At 40.1% G+C, this 27,996-nt stretch overlaps 1 protein-coding gene across 2 annotated transcripts; it reads right to left on the reverse strand.

The window, feature by feature from the left end:
* Positions 1-8: 8 nt before the first annotated feature.
* On the reverse strand, positions 9-27,990 carry BIVM (basic, immunoglobulin-like variable motif containing). 2 transcript variants are annotated; one of them, XM_080916671.1, is made up of 10 exons: positions 27,867-27,990; positions 20,010-20,603; positions 14,837-14,963; positions 13,793-13,888; positions 13,212-13,316; positions 12,898-12,992; positions 7,308-7,440; positions 5,770-5,856; positions 2,456-2,552; positions 9-1,529 (listed from the first exon to the last, which is right to left on the reverse strand). In XM_080916671.1, exons 2-10 carry the CDS (start codon positions 20,482-20,484, stop codon positions 1,236-1,238), a joined length of 1,509 nt encoding a protein of 502 aa, XP_080772797.1. In that variant the 5' UTR covers positions 20,485-20,603; positions 27,867-27,990; the 3' UTR covers positions 9-1,235. The 2 variants fall into 2 exon arrangements, with proteins under 2 accessions (XP_080772797.1, XP_080772796.1); XM_080916670.1 differs by lacking the exon at positions 27,867-27,990 and adding an exon at positions 26,780-26,960.
* Between the last annotated feature and the right edge of the window lie 6 nt (positions 27,991-27,996).

Here is a 27,996-nt window from a genome sequence, read left to right on the forward strand (position 1 = left end):
AGTTCCAGTGTAAAGTAACAAAATCAACAACCTACAAATCTTTCAGTCCTTTACATTTCAAGCTAAACAGGACCATTTTGTAATTCTGTAGGCTAAACATATATGAGTGGATAAATGGATATAAAATTCAAGAGAAAAAATGAATTTAAAAAAAAAGTCAAAATCTGAAACCTCCCTTTGAGGTGTATTGCATTATGGTTCCAACACACTCAGCACCTCGTAGTCACCAAGTTGCTGATTTGAATCTTGGAGTGAACCTATGATGTGAACGAAAAGCATCACCGAAGTCCATGAGCCACACCTTGGCAGCAAAAGGAAAACAGTAGCAGCTAAAGAAGAGCTCAAGCATTGAATTCTCACTTCCAAAATATTCACCACACACTTCAAACACATAATTGCTTGGATGTTTCACAAAAGGAAATGGCTCAGAATTTAGAATACAAAGTTATCCTCAAAGTGAGTTGGACGTTGCCAAAATGTCTTCAGTGCCGTTGTTAACAACACATGACTCCATTAGAGGCAAATCAAGTGTGACATCTCACTGCTCCTATTACCTTGGATATAGAAACTTTGGATTGCAAGTGCTCTGTAACTACATCCCTAAAACAAGGTTTGTTCTAGAACATCGGACATCACTCAAGACCTATTGTAACTATTTCACAGCCACATGCTAAGTCAAGAGTATCAGGATCCTGTAAGTCGCCCATCTGCACCTATAGAAAAGGTCAGTTTCTTGAGTATTTTCCGCTTCTTTTTGGAGAATCCTGAAGCAGTTATTCAGGAAAGCAGAGATGTGAGGTGGATATTGTTAGCCCCCATTTTTTAAGAGCAGATGGTGACTTAGGAATCAAAAGTATCTTTAATAAATGACTAGGGATCAAGTTTCAATAAATCACTTCATGCTTATGTAGTTCAAGTGTTGATGCTGTTAAATGCATTTGTGGTTTTGCTTTGAAGCAGTTTTGATTTACTGGATTTTGTGAAACCCTTTGTCTATAAATTGCTCATCTACTTTTAACTTTAGAAGGGCAGAATTCTGTGCTTACCTGCCTGTATATTTGAAGCCACCAATAGTAATCCTATGTAGGCTTTTTTTTTACTAGAGAACTACAGGGTATGCTTTGTATCACAAATATGTTCCTATTGATAGACTTAATAAAAACCATCTGATATCTTAATGCGGTCCTGTACATAACATCTGTGTGGGTGACACCTGTGGTGAAGTTTCGGCATGGTCAGTCATTGCCATTGTAATCTCTATAGCTGTGGTAGCCACTGTTCCTTCTCTCATGGATGCTAGACATCTTCTTCCATGCTGAGTCCTGGTGGAAACTAGCACTGAAGGACCTTCCCAGACGCCCATGTTGCTTCTTAGAGATATTGTCCTCACTCTCAGATTTGGCAATCCCCAGGACATGTGTGGAAGATTGTGAATCTTGTGTAATGGTTCCAAATGGAAAGTTCCAAAAGCCAAATCTTTGCCAACTGAGTCTCTGGAATGCTATGATGCAATGCAAATTTCCTCCAATCTGAGAGGGAAAAAAGATGAAGATAATAAAGAGAAAATAAGTTTATTGACTCCCTCGGGGTGATGGTGTCATTCTTCCACATGTCTGAAAACACTACTTTTCTATTCTGCTTTTGTCAGAGCTCACTAGCATACCTTTCCCGACAGCAGCCTTTACAATATATCAAAGCCCTTAGAGACCAGAGCACTTGTGTCCCATATGCTTCTCCATGGCCTAGAATCAGCACGGTCACATCCTCATACTCCTGACTCACATGCTTTTCCTTCTCTGTGTGTGTAGTCTTCTCTCCTCCATTCTACTAAAATCCTATCCTATACCTCCCTCCTGTGTGTGTGTGTGTGTGTGTGTGTGTGTGCATGCATGTTTACCCAAGACTTTTGAGACAGAATTTCAATAGTTTTAAGAGCATGAAAATCATCTTGTCTAAGAGCTGAGATTATAAGCATGTGCTACCACTCCCAGCTTCATTTATAAAAAAAATCTGTATTCTATCTGTTCCTGAAAGCTATTTCTGTAGTCAAGTTTGAACACCTACCTGGCTCTGCCTCATGACCATAATGTACCCAACTTGGGCCAAGACTATGAAGCTCAACCAAGTCATGTTATATCTCAATCTACACCTAAAAATAAGTCATCCACTGAAAGTTATTGTGCAAGAAATGTATATTCAGACAAAGCACTGAGTACAACACAGCCTACATAAGAGAAATTAGCATTCTAAGCCACTTGGCTTCTGCCATTACTATAGGACTCAGTATTATTTACTTATGACTATCCCTAGCTGGGAGTTTACATTTGCCTGAAGCCTTAAAATAATCTTACTTTTCTAAGATAGTTTGAACTTGGTTTCTGTTTTTAACAAGACAAGATTATTAATAAAATATTGGAATCTGGTCATTCAACTTCCAATGTTGTAATAGTCTTACCTTCTTAGTTTTTCGGAACTGTAGTCCCCTCTCTAGATGCCGGATATCTAAGAATTCTGGATTTTGAGTGTTTAGATCAGTGACAATATCTGCCCATCTATAGTAAGAAAAAGGACAACAAAGTACCACTGTAGTAAAGCTTTTTCACTGAGCAAGTTGCCACAATAATTGGTGATTGTTCTCTTAGATCAGTATTGTTGACCTACTACTGGCCTTTAAAAGCATTTTTGTGCGTGCGTATGTGTGCGTGTGTGTGTGTGTGTGTGTGTGAGACAGTTGTAGTTAACCAATTACTGTCAATGTTCTTAGTTTATAATTTGTTCCTATTCTTATATGTCAACATATAACCTGGCAGGCTAAAGCAGTGACATGCTAGACTTTCTATTATACTCAAGTCAATTTATTTTCTTATGGGGGGGTGCGGTGTAATTCTATATGTTGTATGAGCTGGCCTTGAACCCCTTGGTTTACAGGATCCTTTTGCCTCATTTACCAATGTGCCACTATGTGTGCTATTCTGACAGAATTACTAATAATATACTAATAAGCAAAATGCTTGTGGAGATCAAAGCAAGTTTTATACAAAAAAAAATAAGTAAATTTGGTAGAGATGTGAAAATCAAGGTCTTTACAGTAAAATCAGGGAGTTCTTTATATTACCAGCAATAACATAAAATGAAATTTTTAAATCAATTTACAATAGGAAGAATTATTTAAAGGACATGTTTATCACTGCTAGAGGAAATTAAAGTTCTGGTTATGTGGTGATACAGCCCTTGATGTTACATGAATGTTACACTTGTAAGAATCCATGTCATTATGATGTCAATTCTCCCTAAAGTACACCATGAATTCTCAGATTGTGTCAGTCTGTGTGTATGCACAGGCAATAGTGAGAAAAAGCAAAGGTGTGTGTCAGGAGCCATCATAGGACAAACTGATGACTAGTAGGTGATCTTCCAGAGATGGTCTGCCCCAAATTATAATCTACAAAAGATTTGCTCCCATAGGCAAAGCCCAGGAGAAAATTATCTTGGAAAAGATTCCTGTTATTAATATGTTTCTCCTGTTATTTTTAAACATATATAATAATCACTAGGTTTTTGCCCACCCCTTTTGAGCAGATCTCTGCAGATCTACAAAGATGTACTGCTTTGTAATAATGCTATATAGACAAATAGATGACTTAATTCTTAATGATGATGCTATAAGAATTCTTAAAATTATATCAGTATTTATTAAGCTCTTTTATAGTGGCACTACTATTAGGTCTCTTCTGTTAGTTAAAACTGCAATGAGAACTTTGACAGTCTCCCATGTGTCACCAGTTAATTGCTTCTAGATAGGAACCAGACTTTCTCCTGCTCAAAGCACATTCCAAAAGGCTGTAAAACCATTATCCAAGGTTATAAAAAGAGAATTAACTATGATAGGTGCTAGAACAGTAGATAAAATATTGACAGGGTTTATCTATACAAAACTTCACTAATAACTTAGTTATGGTTTTAAATCTTCAGTGAACCTGTGGATCTGTGACAGATGATGAATGTTTAGCCCAATAATTACTCCTAATGGACATGCATGTAAACATTCACTGTTGTATACTTCTCATTCTACATATGATTTGAATTTGTGTAAACTTGGGGTGAACTTTTACCATGTGTTCATATATTCTGAACGATGTTTAAGTGCTGAGGACAAAGAGATGAGGCAGAGCTGAGCTGAGGAGAACCTTTTTAGACAGAACATTTTTTAGTCAGCTATGAACAGAACTTAAGAGAGCAGAAGAAGCAGGCAGGCTTCTGAGCATGAGACAGAACGGGTCTAATCTTAAGGCAGGCTTAGTCTTATTAAAAGGAACAAAGCTTTCTTCTTACAAACTTGGATTTAATTGATTTAGCATTAAAATAAAAAGGTAGGAACTTTTTCTTTCTTTATGCAATTGGACCTCATTTTTCATCCAGAATAAGTTACTCTTTTCTGCACTGGTACACTGGTGCTTTGTCTTTTGCGTTAAATGCATGTGTGTGTGTGTGTGTGTGTGTGTGTGTGTATGTATGAGTGTGTGTGTTTGTGTGAGTGTGTGTGTTTGTGTGTGAATTGTGAGAATTATGCAAGCTGGACCCAATTGGATTGAATGGATATGTGTAAATGCACATGCATGAATCTGTATATGAATTCATGTGAGTTTATACATATTTGCTTATGTAAATTTTTCCCTTCTTGAGCATCATTCTCTTCTCCTGGTTCAATAGAAGTTTACTGCTCCAAAGAGAAGAGTTCGAGAAAAAAAAATTTCCCCTGTCCCTCTTAGGATCTTTCTGCTTTTTCTTTTTTCTTAGAGAGCTTTCACGGGTAACGTTTTACAACTTAGTAATAAATGCTATAATGACTTTTCAAAATATCCTTTTTTTCTTCCTGCGACTTCTACTAGTAGGCTGAAAGTTAGAGATGTGCAGTTCCTGCTGAGTTAGAAAAATGGCCACATTACTTAATCCCCCACTGTTAGGCTACAGGTGTCAACTGCCTAGGCCAACAGCTTTTTACCCTCAGAATTAGCAAAAACATTTTTAGGACTTTTTAGAAGTGGTCACCAGAATTTCAGTATCGTTAGAGAGCCAGAATGTCCACAGACCTTCAGTCTTTAAAGCCACAGCAGAGACCTGCTCTGTGCCCTGTCTCAACCCTCTCCCGGCCAGGAGGCTCTCGGGAGGTGTGGGGAAACAGAGAAGGGGAGAGGGAAAAAAAACAAACGGAGAGGGAGGGAGGGGGGAGGAGGGGAGAGGAAGAGGGGGGAGGGCAGGCAGGCGCATGCAGCTGCCATTTTGTATGTCTGGAGTTTGGAAGATAATTAGCAGAAATTGACTCTCATTCCATCATGTTGATTGCTGAAGCCTAACTCGGATCATCAGGCCCGCACGCAATCACCTGTACCTGAAAAACCATCTCACTAGTCCTAAAGATCTTATTTTAATCAAATATGCATCGGGACTTTTAGCATAAATTCTAAAAATTTTTTAGAGAAAAAATTCTTAATATGTTACTTATTAACCCAAAAGAGGCTGGGGGAGAGAATAGAATTTCATTTTCAACCAATTCCAAAACAAGGAAGAGCACATCTGTGGTGATGGGAAACGTGGGGTTGGAGGGAACTAGAATGTAGCTGAACTTTCTGTGGCAGGGCTGCACAGGGTAATGACCACACAGGTGTGCACATTTATCTACATGCATCTAGTTACACAATTTTGATCTGTTCTTTCAGTGCAGGAACTATTACCCCAATTAAAGGAAACATAAAAGCTACTAAAGCTTACCTTTTACAGTGAATGGCAGGATGTTTTCTACTTGACTCTCCAATTAAAATCCAGTATTCTACTTCTTGTGGTGAGAGGGGGCCCCTGCTAAAAACAAAATACACTCACAGTCAGCTTGATAAACAGCATTCACTCACTACAGAATGCTGTTGAACTAAAATACTCAAAGATGGCTTTGGTAATCTAGAATGGATATGAACATTTAGGTTTGGGCCATTCTAGAAATCCTTGAATTAGGTTTGAGCCTAATTACTTCCATATTCAAAATCTAGGGTTAAAAACACTTTAACATATCACCCCCTTCACGCAGAGGAGAAGATGATGATTTTAAACACACAATGGTCCAGTTCCATCCCTGAATTCAAGTCTGGAAAGGGGCCTGGAGATCTGCATAATTTTTAAAGTCAGATGGTTCACAGGCACAAGCATTCATTGAAGCCCAACTATTAAAGAAACAGAGCAGTAGAAGTCAAAGCGTGTTTTACACTTGGTAGGTACCTAAAGGAAGGTAAAAGCATAGGTCGGAATCATAAAAGAAGGACAAAAGTGCCCCTCACTCCAGGAAGTGAGCAGAGCATGCCAGGACTTGGAGAGAAAGCAGTTTTATCCTTGCTCTTCATACACAAGCAGTATTCAGCCTCCCGGGTCCTCCAGCTTCTGTTCACCTGTTTCAGGTTCCCTTAGGCACCATATCCAAGTACGTTTGCGCAGGATCCCAGGAATCCATGGCCTCCAGTACACAAAATCCTTCCTATCCTAAAGGCCAAGCCATGTTCCTCAGCCAGAATCGGGGCCCTCACTGAAGAGCTAACTTCCAAGGGCCACCCAATCTTTTCATCCTCCAGATTCACTAACCTCACCAAGCCAAGTGTGAATCCACCAGCAAATCAGTAAGTAAGACAGTCATGCCACCTATTCTTAAAAATAACCTATTTCAATTCCCTCATGAAGGAACTTGGTAATATAAAGAGACTATCACTCACACTCAGCACCCTTCTGTTGAACACATCTCCTTCAAAGACGCAGAAGTTGTGTGTGTGTGTGTGTGTGTGTGTGTGTGTGTGTGTGTGTGTAAAAACATTTTGTTCAACAAACAGAAACTGGATTAAGAAAAGCAAGAGGCAAATATAACCAAGAATATTAGAGATGAAATTGGTCCCGAGCTCCCTTGGAGAAAAACCCTAACAAATCCTAGTTCTTCACCATGAGCAAAGAAGGTGCTTTCTAATATCCTTAGTTGTAGCACTCTTAACACAAAGACATGTAAGGCAATGAAGAGGACACTGGGCATAACATGGAGAGGCCCCTGCACCTGTGTATAACAGTCATAAAAGGGGTACATCAGATGGCTTTCTCTTACAATGACTGAGCAACAGCTTTGAAGTGCAATCAGTCCTGCAAAGCATATGCACTGTTTGAATAAAACACATTATCAAACTTCCCAGTTTCTGAGAGACTAGAATCTGTTTAATTCCCAAAAATATTTTGTACATCAAATTTTCTGGTGATGTGCCTTTATCAAGTATGGAAATGCTTACCTGTATGCTTTATTAGCTTTAACAGGGGTTGCTTCAAAGCCAATTGGACAAAAATAATGATTTTGGCAATGATAGATATAAGCCAGTGACTCGTCTTTCAATCCTTGGGTCAACTTTGATAAGGCCCCTGGAGCTAAAAAGACAAAACCAGACAAACTGAGGGACACAAAGCCATGCCCACATTTAATACAGAGGACCAGTTAAGGACTGAAAGACAAAATTTGGAATATTCTGAGTTTCATTGAGGGAATGAGAAGCTACCACTGTAGGCAAAAACATGAATGAATTTACTTTTAGTTTTAGATAAATTCAGTGGCAAAACAAGTGAAACATGCCTTGATTATCAGAACTTTCCAAGAATATACCAAGTTGTGTAAGTTATTCAATGATTGTGTAAAACCCAGTAATTGCACAATCAGTCTTAGCTTTTCTGCTTGTGGGCATCTCTCACTATCAGCTTCTGAATGAGCACGTCCAAGTGAAAGCTACATGCCTATAAACTCTCACATATATATAAGTCTACAAAAGGTTTACAAAAGACACACACACTGACACACACACCTGCCACATAATAACAAATATTATTATTGTATTGGCTCATTTTGTGTCAACTTACACAAGCTACAGTCATTTGAAAGAAGGAAACTGTGATTTAGAAAATTCCTTCCTAAGTTTCAGCTGTAGGCCTATAGAGCATTGTCTTAATTGGTAATTGATGTGAGACGGCTCAGCCCATTGTGGGTGGTGCCATCCCTGAGCTGGTGGTTCTGAATTCTATTAAAAAGTAGTCTGAGCAATCCATGGGGAGTAGGCCAGTAAGCAGCATTCCTCAGTGGTCTCTAAAACAGGCCACGCCTCCAGATTCCTACCCTGTTGAGTTTCTGCTTTGGTTTTCCTCAATGGACTATGATTCAGGACACACCAGCTAAATGCCTGGTCATAGTTTTCATCAAAGCAATAGAAACGCTCAGACAACTGTCTTTCTACACCTGTCACACAGATGAAAGTCATTAGCTTTTCCACACACATCACACAGATCAAAGGCATCAGCTTTGCAGTCAGGCTGGAGCTACACAACTCTTTTCCTCATCTGTTGCCCATCACTGTAATAGCTGTCAAATGATTTCCAAAGTATTAGCATAAAAAACACGATTTTATCAGCACTCAGTACTCAAAGCCATTAACTGAGGTTTCATTAACTTCCATTCCTGGAAGAACTTAAATTATTCATTATCAAGTAGTCCATTAAAACTGGAAACCCTAAAAAAAGCAAGCTGAATGCCTGTATGGTATGTTCACAGTGATCGACTTTCTGGCCACTGAAATAGTTGACGACCACCAAGATCAGCTAGTCAGTGTCTGCAGCAGCTCAACAGAGGCAACCTGACTGCCTCACAAAGGTTTGGGGGTGGGAGCTCTACCTATGCAGATCAGCACAGATAGGGAGCCCTCTCTACTAAAATCTCTACTTCACAGAGACTAATAATGATTAGCCATTCCAAAGGATTGAGTTGTATTCCCTCACATCTTAAAAACTGACACCACTGGCAGTTTAGATAAAGAATTTTTAGAAATAACTTCAGTAGAGTCTTTCATTTTCATAAAAGAACATGATTGTAAACAGAATCCAGATGGTGGATAAAGATAACTTTACTCAAACATTGTAGAAGATGACTATTACCATCACTGCTGTAGAAACCTCCTGAAATATTTCTTAAATTTAATCAATGAGAAGCCCTCTCAGATAACTGAAAATGCTGTTTTGCAATAATACTTGAACTCAAAGCCTTTAGTTATCTTAGACAAGATCTCTCTATTACTGAGTACAGTGTAAGTTCTGGAAATTGGCTGTTTCTTACAACATAGTCTCACTCTTTCTCCCAAGTACTAACCAGGCCAGACCTTTGAGATCAGGCAAAATCAAACTCATTCAGAAACGTGTGGCCATAAACAAGGTCTTACTCTGTAATTCAGGCTATCCTGAAATACAATATGAAACCCCAGGCTGGTCTTGTATACAGAGCAATCCTGCTGTCCTGGCCTTGCTCGGTGCTTGGACTACAGACATTGAGCCAATATGCCTGGCATCCCAGATATATCCAATATAAGAGATCTTTGCTGGCAGTAGTAGCACATGCCTTTAATCCCAGAACTCAAGAGGCCAAGGCAGGTGGAGTTCTGTGACTTCAAGGCCAGCCTGCAGCTCTGTAAGAGTTAAGTTTCAGAACAGCCAGAACTACACAAAGAAACCTGTCTCAAAACAAATAAATGAATGGAAGAAACAAAGACAAAATTTAGGATTCCAGAAAAGGAAGGAAGGAAAGAAGGAAGAAGAAAAAGAAGAAAGGAAGGAAGGAGGAAGGATTCTAGGGACAGATGAGATGGATAACAAAGCCTGCCCTTCTGGGCAGTCACATAACTCTGTCTGCTGCAAACACTCTTTTACCATGTCCGAGTTTTCCAAATGCCGTGACATGGGTTTTCTTCTATGGGATAATGTTTCTAGCACTGTTAAATATAATATACATCATATATACACATGATTTCTAGTAATAGGATGTTTGTTCTTGTTTCTCCAAGGTACATAAAACATTCTTCAGATAATTTCAAGACCGGCAAACTTATTCTTAAAGCAGAGCTGCTGTAGGCAACCCAAATGTATGAGTAGTTCTCTCCCACCATCTCCCTTCCAGGCCAAAGCCCTTAAACACAATCCTCGGGTTCTGAGCAGTTAGAAAATGACTGCATCTCCTCTCAATGCAAAACCAAAGTCCCGGTAAAGAGGCCACATACCACCTCGTTATCAAGACTTTAATAAGGTCTTTCTAGAACCCAGTGTGAGTGGCTGGTGTTGTAGGTCTTTGGTTGGAAACTAAGAATTTGCATCTCTAACAAGTTACCAGGTGCTACATCCAGAGACAGTATTTTGAAAGCAGCTAGTTTAGAGTAAATGGAGATTTTTAAGTTAACTCATGAGTACCTAGTAACTCTATCAGATACCATATGGAAGCAAGACAAGTTTCAGCACGAAAGATGAAAGAGGTACTGCTAAGGTGTCACAAACAGGTATAGGACTCAGAGGATCAAGAAGGGATGACATTCAAGATGAACTTAATGAAGAGTTGGGATTTTGGCAATCTAGGCAGAGGAAGGGGCATAAGAAGAGGCAAATCCACAGGGAATATACATCAAGCCTCTAGTTAAGAATGTAGAGTCCAACAGAGAAAGCGTACAGTTCATTGAAAGGAGTGGACAACTTGAGCTGCCGGTGGATGGGTTCATCCCTCTTTGGCATTATAGCTCTCACTCCAATACACTGTCAGCATGTTACATTCTTTGAGTTGGTTTAGTACTAATTAGTCCTGCAGAAGAGCCCTAGAGAACTGAGAACACATCTTGATACACTGAAAGTCAAGGGAAGATTCTGGAACTATAAGTAATCAAGCAGTATATCATTGTCCTGCAAGACCCCTACTCATTTGACACCTTTTAAATATAGTAGGCACGTGAGGACCGCGGTGGAAGTTCAGTCAATGTTGGCTTCACATGCTATCAATACTATGGAGTTTGGTCTGTATGCAAGCCTAGAGAGCTCCCGAGGAGGAAACAAGCATCACCACACTACAGGTTAAAGAAAACTATTCAATATGAACTCAAAGAATACTGGAGATGAGAAAGATAGTGTCCACGTGCTGTATGGCTGAGATGTGCACCAGGCTACCAGAGATCGATAGCTGTGATCAAGGGGAGAGTATGTGTGACATATGTGGGGGAAAAGTAGAGGCTGGTATTGTATTAAGCAAAGTAGTGAACTGTAGTATCCACTGAAAGAAAAATAAATTCCTGAGAGGCAGGAGGCGGAAGGAGAGAGAGAAGAAATCAAGATGGAGCTCAAGAAGGATGAGCTGGATCCACGTGGACTTAATCAGTGATAGGTAGATATGAATATTTTAAGGGATTCTACAGGTCTTCCATCTCATATAGAAGGGCAGTTTGTATCTTTGTCCATTGGGTATAATTTTACTGTGTAGAGGGTTTGTGGAACGAGAATTTAATATATAAGCCTACATGAAAGGCAAAAAAAAAAAAGAAAGAAAGAAAAGAAAAATAAATTCCTAAGCCTAAGTATGATTTCCAAGTGAATCCTGCCTTTGCAACATGAGTCACTCTGAAGTTAACTGAATGAATGACTACTATTTTCAATGTGATCAATCATATCTCTAACAAATGTGATTCATTTAGACAGAAGTAAAAGAAATCAGAGTGTGACAGGGACAAGCATCCTAACATACCCTGGTCCATTAGGGAACTGGGTAACAACATTCATATCCATTCACTCGCTGTACAAAAGACTTGTGAGGAAGCGGAGGAACCAGGACCGCTAGAAAGTAAACTAAGAACTGCTGTTCTAAAGATCCACACACTAAAATCTCTCACAAAATCATGCTCCAAAACACAGTGAACAGAACAGTTCATCAAAAAGAAAATCATAAAATTTCCAAACACTAACCCTAAGCAAACACTCTTTTGGTGTTTTATTTATTGCCCTTTTGGTGCTTTATTACATTTTACTAATTGTTTTATATTTTTATACTTTGAGAATGTGGTTAAATTTACATTACTACCTGTAGCTTCTCAGTGTCCTATTTTCTTTCACATCAATCATCCATCTGTCTTTTTTTTTTTTTTGTTTTTAGGATTTATTTATTTATTTTATAAGTACACTGTAGCGGTCTTCAGAGACACCAGAAGAGGGCGCTGAATTCCCATTACAGATGGTTGTGAGCCACCACGTGGTTGCTGGGGATTGAACTCAGAACCTCTGGAAGAACAGCACAGTGCTCCTAACCGCTGAGCCACCTCTCCATCCCTATCCATCTCTTTACATGCACCTTTAAAGTCTAATCTTTAATCCTTATCACAATATCCCACTGCAACTATCTTGAATAAAGTCTCCCATTCAAGGAGAGTCAGAAAAGCTTCTTCTTTAACAGAAGCACTGTACAGCTGTATGCTTCATAAAGTTCAAAGTTTACTGTGACAACTTCTAAGTTGAAATCATTAAACAATACAAATAATTCAACGAGTATATAACAAATAATCCTTAAGATCAACTTCATTAATATGTGTGTTAAAAGCAAGACTGTTTTACAACAGAGTGTTGTCACTTCCAAGTTTGTTATCCTGTTGTTTTGTGTTATCATTCGATGCCAGTCCAGCATCACGTCTTCAAGTGCTCTCTCTGTTTTAAAACAAACCGAAAATTCCATGCTTTTCCCTAGAACTTTAACTATCATGCACACACAAACATAAGAAGGTCCTAAACCATACAAACAATGTGTTAAGAGTAGTGTTTATAAACATGCTTTAAAGTTCTAGCATCGACATACAAATATCAGAATTCTATGCTGAAAGCACCCTATATATTATTACCATGATTTTTCTCTTAAAGAGGTATGAAAACATCAGACTGTTAAAAGTTAATTTGATGTTCCAGGAAACAATACAGCCAATTTCTGTGAGGCACCTGAAAGCTTTGCGTGTGTGTGTGTGTGTGTGTGTGTGTGTGTGTGTGTGTATTTTCACCTACCAGTTTCTCCAGCTGTTTTGTTCTTCCCATGGGGCTTATATAGAACATAAGAGCATCCTTTCACATGGAAATGGTCATTAATTTGTCTAAACCATCTGAAATTAAGAAGAGGATTTGCTCATAGCAATACTTTTATAATACAGACAAGCCACTGTCCTAATTGTACAGAAACCCAAGCACAACCCACAAATGGCATATCGAAGGGAGCCTGGGACCCAGCACCCAAGTCTATCTTGTGCTGTCCCAAAATACTACAGCATTATCACGTCACAGAACCAGAAATAAGATGCTGTCCCTAAGTGCCAGCTCCGTACCTCATGAGTGTTGTATTTCCAGTGAAAGGGCCAAACCTAATATCTTCAAATGGGGGTTGGAAGCCCAAAATGTGTAATGCTTCTTCTTGGGTAATAGGTGGAAGACTATAAAAGAAACATTCCTATCATTTAACAGTTCCAGTCATATGCAAAGAAAATATGCCTCAGTGTTAATAATAGATAGGCTTAGCTTAGAAATAGTTTTAGTGATAATTTTCATTTGTTTTATTGAAAAGAATACATGCAAATATTTTAACCTGAAAGGCTTCTAACAATACACACAATTTTTCTAAAAGTCTTCCATTATAAACAGGTACCTTAAAATTCCTTAAAAAAATTTTTTTTGGCTTCTTAATACAGGGTCTCTGTGTAGCCCTAGATGTCCTAGAATTTATTCTGTAGACCAGCCTGATTTCAAACTCACAGAAATATGCCCCACTCTGCCTCCTGAGTGTTGGGATTTAAGGTGTACACCATCTTACTCAGTTTCCTTCAAACTACTTTCAAGGATGGAGTTTGTTGTTAGCAGTAAGCTGGCATCAAAGATGGAGTTTGGTATAGCAGTAAACTGGCATACTTACTTCCCAGCTCCCATTATGCTGTATAAGAAATTCCAACAAGAAATCAATGAGGAGATACCACATGAAGTCTTGTATTGTGGTCGGCTTATGCAGTACCTGGGAAATCAAACAGTATCCTTCACTTGAATGAATACAAGGCATGCAAAACAGAAATATAGATCTTATGGATGATTTAATATGTGACCATAATGCAAATTTTAATGCAGTGCAAATCATTTTTTGTTTAAAGTATTTCCTACTTATTTTTTTCTCAGACTATTTCCTACTTATTAAACACATAAAAAGTATATGAGAGTAAAAATCATCCACTTCATCAAGAAGAGCAACATTATGGCCAGCAACCTACTAATGTACATCTTATACAAACCAAGAAATTCTGATACCGACTACTCAAATGTCTATGTGAAGGCCCACTTCAGTAGGCTCAGGATCACTCGCAACTTCTGAAATACTGGAGAAACAAAGCAAAGAACTTTCTTTGTGTCAAGAGGTTCAGAGATTCTTCTCAGATCAAAACATACCCCACGTACCCTGGACAGAGATCCCCAAAATAGAATTGTCTGAGAACTTAAAAGAGAAATACAAAATCCTCCACAGAAAGAAAGCACATATATGAGGAACTTTTAGAACAATCTATAAATTGTTAATTTAGTCTGGAAAGTATACACATAAGAAATATTGTTAATTTTACTAGGTATGGCAATAATTAAAAATAGCTGTAATGTAACAATCACTTCCTGGAGAATTCCTCAAAAAAGAAACCAGGTAAACAACTACTTCCTCCAAATTTAAGTATCACATGATGTAGCTTAGCACTAAGAGGGATCCCTAAAGGACACTGACAGCCAGGCAAACCTGGAAAATACTGGCTGGGCTAACCTAGACTACTTCCAAAATCTGAGATAAACCTAAAGTATTTAGACCCAATTTTGGAACTAACGGTGTTTCTAATAAATATAATTTATTAGCCTATACTCGGAAAAATTAATGTCAAATTACGTATGCTTAAGATTGGAAAAAGCAAAAGCTGACGTGACCACATACCATCGCCTAAGGTCTAACACTTTGCGCTGCTTAACGTCATCAAGAGGAGAATAGTGCAGACACTCCTTCTGATGACGACCTTTTTTATCTGATGTTTTCTTCTTGGAAATTTGTTTCTTTGCATTGCCTACAGAACAAAGAAATAATACAAGAAAATGCTCACACAAAGCAAACCCTTATGCTAGAAGTTACAACAGAATTAGAAACTGCCATGCATTCTGGTAATGGTATTTGCAAACGTCTCTAAGTAATAATACCTGTGCTTTCTAGACTAGTACTCTTCCCTACAGAGAAAGCAGGAAGAGAACTAAAAATAAATTGAACCATCAGATATTGGTATTTCCTATCAAGATCATATCCAAGTCTAGAGCTAGGCTCTTCGAGCTGGTTAAAAAAAACCAATCCAAATATCTTTAACCATATCTACAAAGTCAAGTTACCAACAGGAAAAAAATTAAACTAGACCACTTTCCTGAAAATAAATCCTTTCTATAAAACGGTAAAACCCACATTAACATAATTCCACTACAACATCCAGCAGGATGACATTTTGTCCAATAATAGCTCCGTGTACAGTGAAGCATGTGTTAAAGTATTAAAACACTGCACTAGGAACCAGAATACACAACATGAAGCCCTGCATATGTGTGTGTGTGTGTGTGTGTGTGTGTGTGTGCCCTGCTCAGGCACATGCACACAATCTTCCCAAAGATAGGGAATGACTGCCTACTAGGTTAGAAGAGATATATAAAGTGGACAAGAGAGGCAGAGGTGAGCAGGACAGTTTATCTTGTTTAATTTTGATATATTTATTTCTGAACCATGTTGATATTTCATCCACTCACTAGTATACATATTAAAATGTTATTAACTTTCCTTTTCAGCTACATTAATATCTTCTTGACATCATCTATTTTAAAGGAAATAAACAAATCTCATGTGAAAATTAATTGAAGCTGCTATTTTATTTTTCAGTTCTCAAACACAGATTCTACAGACACCTGCTTATAGACTCAGGGCAGGAGTCTATTTCTGTACTGTACACAATAACCATGTAGCTCCTCTGACTATCTTGGGTTCAGGAAATACTGCCACACAAGGGACCTCTGTAATATTTTATAACAATGAACACTAAACAATAAAGATATAGTTTCTCCTATTTATTTTTTCTGTCTTCACGGATACAGAGAACACAAAATGTTTCCAAGCTTACGAACCACTTACAAATGTAAATGAAATATCACTGAACTAGTTAAAAGGAATCTCAAAGAAAGAACAGACAACTGATTTTTCTTTGGACGCCCTCCTCTGCATCTTGATGATTTAATTACCTTGTTAGGTTTCCCAGCCACTGGAAAGTGGTGAGGTTAACAGAACAGCAAAGTCTACAGCCTCAGTGGCCCACAACTGCTCTGTCCGTCTGTCCTCATTGGACTCTAAATCTGTCCCTGTGCTTCTTTTGCTGTGTATGTTACTGTGACTCTCCCTAGGTTAAGTAAGCAGAGATCTCCATAATGCCACAAGATCTGCTTCTCCTGGCAGCATTTCACAGAAATTGCAGGAAAAAAGCAATGTCAAAGCAGAAGCTAGATCATAACATAGAATGAAGCCCCTCACACTTGTGTCTCCTCATCTCTCAATGGCACTGACCTTTGCCAACTGCTCTGCACCATCACTGTGTCCTTTCTTCCTAACCCAGAAACACACACACACACACACACACACACACACACAATCCTGGTATTCAGAAATGTATAAAGAAAGATGATAAATAAAAACTGAGCTGTGTACACCCATAGTCCCAGTACTCAAAAAAAGAAAAAAAAAATGAAGCATGGAGATTAAGAATTATAGGTGAGGGGCCGGAGACAATGGTTCAGTAGTTAGGAGCACTAGCTGCTTTTGCAGAGGACCTGGATTCAGTTCCCAGCACCACATAGTAGGTAATAACCATCTATAACTCCAGTTCCAGGATATTTGTCATGTTCTGGCCTCTAAGAGTATCAAGCATGCACACTGTACACAGACATCATGCTGGCAAAACACTCATACACATCCAGGAAAAAATAAAATGAATAAAATGCAATAAAAAGAATTATAGGCCATGTTGGAGTACACAGCCAGACTGCTGTCTCCAGAAAAATAAAAGGGAGGAGGGGGAAGGACACCAAATACCACTAAATGAGGTAGGAAGAAACCTGCAAACAGTTAAGTTATAAAAGAGAGAGAAGCCCAAATCTTGTGCTAAGACCTGTACCACATATGCACAGAGTAGACCCTAAGTGACTCAGCCAGGGCTAATGGGCCCAACCCAAGAACAAAACTATCTTTAGAAGACTGATCTTGCAGTTTCAAATCGACTGGGGTAGGGTGGGGAACAGAGAGACAGAAAGACAGACAGACAGACAGACAGACAGATATACAGACAGAAGAGACAGAGAGATAGAGTAATGCAAAGAAAGAAGGTGAGGGAGGAAAGGAGGAAGACAAAGAACAGAGTAAGAGCTTGCCTGCTTGCCTGCCTGCTTGTTGGGATGATACGCCAGAGTTGATACAACAGTCCCCAAATCCAGGACAAGTTCAAAACCAATATAAGCATGTAGAGAAATGAAGAAATGAGTTACCCTCAAGCAAAATACAAGACCAGCTCTGACTCTGACCTAACCCAGATTTTGAAATTTGCAAAGACTTTAAAGTAGATATTATAACTGTGCTATATGATATAGATACAGTGCTCTAGTAAAAAGATGAAGATATCAAGTCTCTGCCAGTGAGAAACAGAAGCTATAAAGCAATGTAATTTCTAGATCTAAAAGAGAATAGAAAAGAATGCACCACACAAACCTGCCAAAAGAAATCTAGGACAATTATGTCAATATTAAAACAGTTCCATAACAAGAAGGTCCTGAAACACATGCCATATTAGTAACATAAACACTTTGCCCACAGTCTAAGGTCTCGCCACGTGGCCTGGGTTAGCCTAGAACTCCCTATGTACCTCAGACTTAAACTCACGATCATTCTGCTCCAGCCTCCATAATGTTGGGATTATAAACAAGTGCCATCATGCCTAGTTAAAAGAGGGCAGTTCTTGAAGAAAGCCTAAAGATTATACATGTGAGTGTTCCTAGTAAGAGCTTCAAACCACACCGAACACCAGCAGTGGAGAGCAAACAGCACCAGCAGGCAAGCTTCCATCTTCCACCTAGTAAGCAACTGCAATGACAGGAGCTGTTCCGGAACTCTGGAGACTTCTGCAAGGGTAGCACATTTTAAGGCAAGGCCAGAAAGGCATAATATTTAATTCCGGCCAGTTTCAACACATAGCAAGGTAATTAATTGATACACAATCCTTGGTCCGGTCACTAGCAACTGAAAGTGTTGTTCAGTCCCTTGGGGGGCAGGTTGGGCAAATGGGACAAAAAGTGAAGAATGAATTATCTATCACTAAAGACCCTACAAATAGATACTAGAGGAAAAGTACACCTTCAGGCCCCCAAATAGAACAAAATTATCAATAAGACAATTCCATAATTAAGGTTAGAAGTTTTCAGAACCCACTAAGCCCACAGCAAACAGGAGAAAGCCTGATTTAAGAAACCTGCACAGCACTAATTTTCAACCCTAAAGAAAACATTGCACATAAATACTGACACAAAGCATACCAGTCCCCTGAGGATTAGGCATTTGCCCAGCACTCACAATAACAACTGATTTCAGAATGTACAAACAGAAGTACAGAGATTTTTGTAAAGCCATTGGGGTGTTTATAAAACCAGTGGAAGTGAAATCCTAGTTCTATCTGGCTGTGAACTTTGGGCAGATTTATCCCCTCTAAGCTTAGTTTCTTCACCTATACAACTAGAATAGTGGTGGCCACTTCATATAACCACAGCATCACCGTGACTCAAGAAAAGTCAAGAAGCGTCAGAGACTGAAGAGCAGCCCCAGGAAGGGATAAGGATGGTACCTTTCACCCTGATGAGTCATCCCCTCACTTACAGCCTCTTACATTACACAGCCTTTGGCTGTTGTCATTTTTAAAGCAGATTCTAAAAGATAGTATTTGCTTTTATTCCCAGAGAGTTAACTTTTCCATTCATATTTCTGTAATAGTAATGAATATATACTTCCAAATATAACCATTCCTATTTCTAATTCTGTATATATATATATGTATATATATACATAAAACAGATATTGTATAAGTATATATAATAGTATATAAGTATGCCACATAATATATAATTACACACATATACACTAAATCTTATATAGAGAATGTTTAATTATATGTTTAATCCTTATATAATCCTGTTAAAAGTTTGGTATGACAGAGAATTCTATATTGATAGGTTCACTGTTATCTCAAATTTAAATGCTTTATGACCCTGTTCTTCTATGACCATGTTCATACAGACAAGAATTTCTTAAGTTTGACTCCGCAAAAATATACCAGTACCACATCTGCCTGAAGCATGAACTCCTTGGTATCTGACTGAGAAGGAGGGAAGGAGATATCAGACAGATTTTTTTAATTTACACTTTCTAAAAATTTAAATTTTCTTTTAAAATTTGAAACAAGTAGCAGATAACCTATGGAAAGAAATGTGAGCAGGTCCTTAGAAATACACACACATACATGAGAAATAAAATAGAGTTTAAATGTGGTCTAGAAAAGAGATCTTTCCTTGGCTAATATCCTACACAATTGTAAGTTTAAAAACAAAATCAAGACTTTGATCAAAACAGATGCTCTTTTTGCATTCAAATTTTTTTCAAAACAAAAATATCTTAACAGCTCCTGCATTAAAAAATATGACCACATGTCTCTGCAAAACTCCAAAACGACAGTAATATTCTAGCCATGTCAGTAGCCTTTTCAAAGCTGCTGTGTTCTTATCTTTAATACCTATATTTCATTCTTTTGGATTTTCAAAGCTCCTCAAGTGCACACATGATATTAGACGTGTCCATGGGCAACACAGTCAGGAACTAAGTATGTCCAGGGTTACTTAAAAAAGGCTCAAAACAAAACCCAACAAAAACAATGACATAAGCCAGCCATGACGTGCCCAGCTCAGCAACAGAAAACACCTCATTGCAAGACTTAGCAATGAATGGCATTTGCTTCTGATTGTTCTCGCCTGTAAACTTCATAACTCTTTCTTACCTGATTTATGTTTCAAATTTGTAGTCACCCCATCAAATTCAGATTTATCGATTTCCCATGCAAGAGGTATCTTGCCTATGCTGGTGGGTAAGTTTTCCAAGCTATTTTCTTCATTATAGATTATTTCTGATGTACGAGTTGGAATTCCAATACATCTTGCACTATTTCCAGCAGAAAGCGAGGTGCTGCCAGGGAGACAAGCAGAGTGGGCTGCGCTAGGAGTTTTGTAGACTGAGGTTGCCTGGTTGAGGAAGGCATAGTCTGAGCAGATGGCATAAACTTTCTCTCGAGTATGAGTCACTGGACAACTTGAAGGATAATGCCCATCTCCTCTGGGGCCCACCGGTGCTCCTGAGGCACTTGTGTAGAAAGATGGTCCAGCACTTTGGAGATTCTCTTCTGGGGACTTGTTCTCAGATCTGTGCTCACCATGTCCAGAATCAGTGGCTTCTCCAGCTTCAGTAATGTTAGGCATGGAGAGGAAATGCAGATGCCTCTGTTCCTAGGAAGAAGCTGCAACCCTCTCTTTTAAAAAGCAACTTTGGCAAATGTTCACAGCATTCTATAAAAGCTTGAGAGTTAACAAATGGGATCCTAAGAAAAGACAGAGAAGAAAGACTGATTAGATATCCAGCAGGTATGATCAATGGCAATAAACATTATCATGAGCATGATCCAAATACTTGCACTCAATGCATATTGATTTTATGACCATACATCCTAAGTTATGATTACTAATCACCTTCCTTATATTAAAGATTAGCTTGTGTGATGGGGAATATGGCTTAGTTGGTTAAGTGTGTGCCATGCAAATATGAGGATCTAAGCTGGGTCTCCAGCACCCACATTAAAAAATAGATGAGTAAGAAGTTGTGTGAACCATGATGCCAGATATGGGGAAGGAGAGGCAGGAACACACACACCACACACACACACATGAACACATACAAAAAGTAGTTTAAAACAAAAATATGAGAATAAAGTATAAATAACCTAGTTAAATGGGGGGAGTCACACCTGTAAAGATATTACAGAGATGAACAATGAGTACATGAAATGAAGTTCATCATTAATTCCTATGGAAACACAAATCAAAACCATAATGGTTTGCCAACTCATACCCACCAAGATGTCTATAATAAAAAGACACAGGCAAGAGTGAGCATTAGAAGTGTGTGGAAAATCAGACCCTTCATAAGCTGCTATCAAAGATATAAAATGACCTAGGGTTACAGAACAATTTTCATACAATTCAACACTTCTGATGTAATATGGACATTTTTTTTTCTAGGTACATATAGAAAACATTAAACTATGCCCATGAATGGTGAAAAGTGAAAACAACCCAAAGCCTAGCAACTGGCTTATGGATAAAAGTGACACATGCATCTGGGAAAATACTACTTTGCAATAAAAAGAACTATTGATCATGATACAGCATGAATGGACTTTGGAAACAGACCAATCACAATGGAACTGATCCCCCACAGTCCAGGTCCTCCAGGAGAGGCAAGTCTACAAAGCACAATACACCTTAAGTAGTTGCCTTGGAATAAAAGGTTCAATGTGATAAGCTTTTTCTTTAAAATAATGAAAATAGTCCATAACTAACACAGGAATATAGTAAAGGTCCAACTTAGGGAATATCCTAAAAAGCCAATGAAGTGTACATTGTAATGAGTGATTTATGGTGTGTGTCTTAGTTAGTTACTGCTGTGAACAGACACCATAAAAAAGGAAACTGTTATTAGGACAACATTTAATTGGGGCTGGCTTACAGGGTCAGAGGGTCAGTCTATTATCATCAAGGCAGGAGCATGGCAGCATCCAGGCAGGCATGGTGCAGGAGCTGAGAGTTCTACATCTTCAGCTGAAGGCTGCCAGGAGAAGACTTGCTTCCAGGCAGCTAGGACTAGGGTATTAAAGCCCATAGTCACAGTGGCACACCTACTCCAATGAGGCCATAACTCCTAATAGTGCCACTCCCTGGGCTAGGTATACTCAAACCACATTGCACTCCATAGCCCCCATAGGCTTGTTCAAACATGTGAGTCTATGGGAGCCATACCAAAACACAGCAAAATTTAAAAAGTACATTTACTCCCACTTCCAAAGTCCTCATAGTCTGTAACAGTCTCAACAATGTTAAAAGTCTAAAGGTCTAAATCTCTTCTAAGATTTATCTAATCACTTAACTGTAATCCCCAAATCAAGTTAGGAAACCAGCTGGGCAAACTCCCGACTCTGAATCTCCATGTTTTATGTCAAAGCAGTCTTCAGATCTCTCCTCCCTTTTCATCTTTAATGACTACAACAAAGTTCTTTCTCCTGGGCTGGTCCCACTCCCAGTAAGCAGCTTTCCTCTTCAGGTATTCCACAGCTCTGGTATCTCTAACATCTCAGGGTCTCCAAGGCCACTTCAACATTACAGCTTTGTTCCAGTGTCTGGGATCCACACATGATCTTCTGGACTCCTTCAAGGGCTTGAGTCACATCTCCAGCTCTGCCCTCTGTAGCACTCTAGGCTCCGACTGACTCCACTGCTGCTGCTGTTCCTGGTGATCATCCCATGGTACTGGCATCTCCAATACACTGGGGTCTTCTGCTGCAACTAGACTTAACCAATAGCTTCTCAGGTTCTCTAAATGGTGCCAAACTTCAACTTCTTGCATGATTTCTTGAGTCTTGGGCCATCAACTTCAACTAATGCTGCACCTCCACCAATGGCCTCTCACACTGCCAAGCCTCAGCTCCTCTCCATGATTCCTTCATACCTACAAAACCAGTACCACCTGGTGATTCTTACACATAACCAAGTCCAGCTGCAGCACGAGGTACAACATTGACTTTCTCTGGGAACATAGCTTCTTTGTGTTCTCAGAAAATAACCAGATTACACCTCAGTGATGCTGGTCTCTTCTTAATCAACTAATCCCTGAGCTCCAGCTGACCAGCATCAATTGTCCCAGTGGTCTCTTCCATTCTGGACTCTAAAGCCACAGCCATGTGCCCAAAGCTGCTAAGTTCTGCTGCATGCTGAGATTGGAAACCTCCCTCCCCCCATTATTCTATCACCAGCTTTCGGTTTTCCAACTCCCTCACTTCATAATCTTGCCTGTCCTGGAACTTGCTCTGTGGATTGACCTTAAACTCAGAAATCTGCCTGGCTCTGTCTCCTAGGATTAAAGGTGTGTACCACCATACTAGGACCTTAACTTAGCTGGGTGGGATCTTGCCCCAAGATCACCACCCCCTTAATTCAATTTAATATCCTTGAACACAGGACTCAACTCCATTCCACTTCCTGGTGCCCCTTTAATACTTGAACCATATGTTTTATATTTTTTTCTTTCTCAGCTTGCTTCTTTTCATTAAAAACACGTTTTATAAGAGAGAACTTTAGTAATCACACAACAGAATTTATATCAGACTGTTTGAGCCTTCCTTTAAAGCTCTCCACCATAGCCTCAGGCAGACTCTTCAGACAAGGGTACAAAGCAGCCACACTCTTCACCAAAATATCACATGAACAATCTCTTGGCCACATGCTAAAATTCTCCTCTGAAACCTCTGGAGCCAGGCTTCCACAGTTCAAATCATCCTCACCAACAACATCTTCCATATTCCTCCTAGGATGGCCCATTGAGCCCTGCTTAAAGCATTCCACGCCCACAGTAACACGCCTACTTCAACAAGTTTACACCTCCAAATAGTGCCACTCCCTGGGTTAGGCACACTCACACCAGTACAGCATGTGAATTAAGTCTATGTAATATTGCCTAAAGCACTGTACTGGCCAGAAGATAAAAATGTGTGTAGGGGTAAAACATACATATATGATAATGATCATGTTCAACAAATAAAATTTACAATTTAAACTTACTGCCACCGACTTCTAATCAGTCTCAGCATAAACTAGGTTTTAAGTCTGACCTGATTCCTCTGAGGAAGAAAATAATAAAGTTGAATAGCCACAGAGGCCATTCGAAGAAGTTAAAGCCTTACAAAGGAGCAAGTACTTGGTGAAGCCCAACATCACAGGAAACCAAATGCAGGGCACAACTGGCCTTTTTCTAGGGTCCAGTGACTGAGAAGTACATGAGGAAATAAACCGATCTATGGGGGTCATTTTGACTTTTAACTATCAATATTATCTCATTTGCTTACGTTAAACATTAGTCATGAAAATAATCACAGATTATAATTTGTTTAATAACCATAAGAGTATTGAATGGCACAAGCCTATGTCTGAGCCTCTAACAAACAGATGTGATGATACACAGGAATCTCCAGCATCTTCTGAAAGAAAGAGGTAAAGGCCCTTTCACCATTAATGGACCTAAGAGAAACACTCCTGGGAAGGAACTCCCGTCTCTGCAGAGTGAACTCCCATTAGATGTCCCGTCTCCTCACAACTTCATGTTGGCTTTTTTCTCATCTTCTGTTAACAGCGGCTCACAGGATACAAATACATTGTCGCAAAAGGTGGTACCTGCGGTACTTTCCTTTCTTTGGTAAAAACGTCTTAGTGCACCTACAGATAGTGCCTGAGCTCTTTCCTTTTCTGTCATTCTGAGGTGTGATGGTGACAGCGGAAGACACAAAGGGATGTATAGTAAGTGCATGAGGTTTGCAGAGCACACGGCTTTGCTCTGGACACTGGGTTTCTCCAGTTCTCCACTCCTTGCTTCCTGTCTGTGATGCACATGTTCTCTAATAGCCGTGTGGTAGAGGTGCATAAATGTGTCTGCAGTTGGGTGAGGAAGGGGGGCAGTGGGAAAGCTTGATTCAGTACATCCCACACCCCCTACCGTACCCTCTGCAGATCACAACCTGACACTAACTTCACCTTGCTATCACTGCCTCTCTCACCTTGAATACAATTTGACTATGGGACCAGTACAATGTGTCACAGCTTGACGAGTTTGTGCTCATTTGGAACGTACCGAAAGTAAAAAAAAAAAAAAAAAAAAAAAAGTACGGTCAGAATAGAATGTGGTGGACCATTTCTGTAATCCCAGGACTCGCGAGGAAGCCACAGAGGGCTACTGCAAGACTGACTCTACACCGAACTGCACAGCTACTTCTGATCCAGCCAGTAGTGCACACGGGGCAAGACCAAAGCTGAATAAATGAAACAGTCAAGGGAAACAGCTTCATTTATGAATGAAAAATATGACTGAACTTGCTAAAAGATGAAGCTGTTAAGAGTAAAGCACTTGATTAATAAGACACACAACCATCTGGTTTTGGTTTGTTTGCTTTAAACATGGTCACCAAACAAAAATAACCTCTTTCTTCTCATTCTATCTTTAAAAAAAAAAAAAAAACTGCCATCTACCTAAAGTTATATTTTACACAGTTGTCATTGAAAATGAAAGGTATCAACATCTCATTTGAACCACTGTCTTATGTGAATATCTCTGAAATATATATATTTTTATATGTTTGATGATGCAAGTATATTGTAGAAAAATTAGGAAATATCAGAAGATATTCACAGAAAATGAAAAAGAATGACCCAGAACCCATGATAGTATTTTACTTCTTTGCCTATCATGACTGATCTACATCTTCACCCTTTGCAGATAAAACTCGGAAGGGTTTCTGCTATGGTATCCTTAGGACTTTCACTCAGAGACCCCTTCCTTAAAATGATGAAAGCCACAATTACTTGAAACAAGACAATTACAAACATAGATTAAGCTGTAATTAATCTGGTAAACTACAATGGTAGCCTCAGGAGAAACAGGTATGCAGGGCTGATTGCTCATCACTGTATCTAGAGCTAACTGGGATTAACCTGCTTTATTCTTTATGCCACCCACTCTTTCAGCTGTTATTTCTAGTCTGACCCCTACATAGACATCAAACAGTAAAGTCTGCTACGCATAAACACCTGTAGAAATTTCCTGCCTAAGGCACTCAGCTCTTGGAACAAAAGGCCAACTCCTTAACTAGTCTAAACATACCTTCGTCTGTCCTTCCACATTCCTTTTTGGTTTTCTGAATGCTGTCTTCCAGATCCTAGGCCCTTAATAATTATTCACTCTCATCCATCTTTCGAAGTTAGACTCAACTGTCACTTTCTGAAGAACTTTTCTGTCCTAACTAGGCCGAGTGCTCTATCCATATTGAGGAACTTTTCTTTCTAGAATATAATTATACGTGTGTGTGTGTGTGTGTGTGTGTGTACACGGATGGCCGACTCCTGAAAGTCTAGTTTTCCTGGCAATTGTATCGTCAGGACTAGCCTTTGTAGAAGCCAGGTACAAAAAAATATTTTTAGGTGCCTACAATGTACTGAGCGTTATTGAAATTGTTCTCTCTCGTTTTAACATTAAGACTTGGTAGTGAGGATAACTGCAGGAATACCACTCAGTTCCGCAGTTTACCCACAGTATCTCATACGCAATATGAACCCAAAGATTCCAGGACAGTACAAGAGAAATGACTTGTGAAAGCTTTGGAATGAACCGTTCTGTCAAATAAACAAATTGTTTGCAAAGCCGATATCGATCGCCTGAATTATCTTCTTGTCGGTTAATATGTCTGTCGTGTCTACAAGCTGAAGTATCACACTCAGTAGGGAACTAGACATTTTATAAAATCTCATATCACATATCACAAATAGTAGAATCAATTACAGAAAGCAACTGGGACACAGAAAAGTGTTTTGCTGAGGATTGATGAGAACCGCTAAGACAGCAGCAGGGTCCTCTCTTTTCAATCAGCGCCCTAGACCATTAGACCAAACCTGGGAGGCCTACCTGCGAGTGCAGAATTCGTGCAGCACATAGTGCCCTCTTGGAGTTCAGGCTATGAGGAGCCAGGAGCCTTCTTCCCACCACCCCCTCTGAGGCTCCGAAGCTACCTGAAGGTGACAACCATGCAGGCAGAGAACCGGAAGAGCAGGGCCGTTGCGAGCACTACTGCAGCAGTGCTACTGTGCCGGGTTCCCCCTCCGGTCCCGCGGTGGCCAACCCAGAGCCAGGCGCCCCCCAGTCCCCGCTGGCCAAGGCCAGACCTAAAGCCTCCTAACCTCCTCCGGGCCTGCTCCCTCACTCCCAGCCGGAAGAAAAGGTTCGCCAGGAGGGGGAGCGCGCAGGCCTGTAGGGGGCCGCTTCCTACGCGTTAGGGGGCTGGGGAGGCTGGCGGCGTGCAGCCAGAGACCGCCCGCCCGAGAGCTGGGAGGGGAGGACGCGAAGAATGAGCTGAAATCACCAATAATAATAATAGCGGGGGAAAAAAGAACCTCCTTGCCTGGGCTCACAACCAGGCCGACTTTAGCTCACGGAGCCACCGGGGGTCTGTGTTTTGTCCACGCCCCTTACCGCGGGGGGCGGGGACGGGGACAGAGCCTGCGGTTCCTCTTGACCTCATTGGCCCAGAAGCCAGAGTACAGAGAGAGAATGGCCACTGCAGGCCGGGTGCCTGGGACCCGCTAGCGCAACGTGGAGACCCGCTCCTGAAGAGGGTACAGGGATACCCACGGATGCACCTCCCCCCCCAAGCCGAGCTTTGTTCCGGTGATGTCTATCCCTTACACCTCTCCTCAGAGACTCAGCTAGACCCAAATCCTTCCAGGGGTGAGGCGGGGATGGGGGTTGTCCTGGAACAAAGCAGTGACGGCGCTACGGAGAGGCGGAGCGCACGTCTGTGCCTGGGCCCCGCCCTCGGCTGGGGAATACCTCTGTTCCTGTTGGGTCCCGGCTCTGGGGCTCGAAGGCACCTCAAGTCTCCTACCCAAGGCCAAGAGTCTTTCGGACCCATTTAGCTCACAAGAATAGGACCTTGACGTCGGGTGATTGGATATCACTGATAACACCTGACTCCCTTCCAGCGTCTAATATATACCATTCGCGGTGGATACCGTGGACAAAATATAAGTTCGGAAATCTTAGTTGTGGCTCCAGACGTGCCAATTGCGTTGTGCAACTGTAGTATTTAAGGGCTGCCAGAAAGCCGTGCTCCAAAGTTGAAAAAA

Source organism: Micromys minutus (assembly GCF_963924665.1).
Source record: "Micromys minutus genome assembly, chromosome: 5".
Classification (NCBI taxonomy): Eukaryota; Metazoa; Chordata; class Mammalia; order Rodentia; family Muridae; genus Micromys; species Micromys minutus.

Excerpts from the sequence above, each read along its gene's own strand:
- BIVM (XM_080916671.1), bottom strand. The coding sequence starts at position 20,484 with ATGCCTAACATTACTGAAGCTGGAGAAGCCACTGATTCTGGACATGGT. Across the intron at positions 14,964-20,009 it reads AAATTTGAAACATAAATCAG|GCAATGCAAAGAAACAAATT; the intron begins GTAAGAAAGAGT and ends TTTGTTCTGTAG. Across the intron at positions 2,553-5,769 it reads CCTGCCATTCACTGTAAAAG|ATGGGCAGATATTGTCACTG; the intron begins GTAAGCTTTAGT and ends TTCTTACTATAG.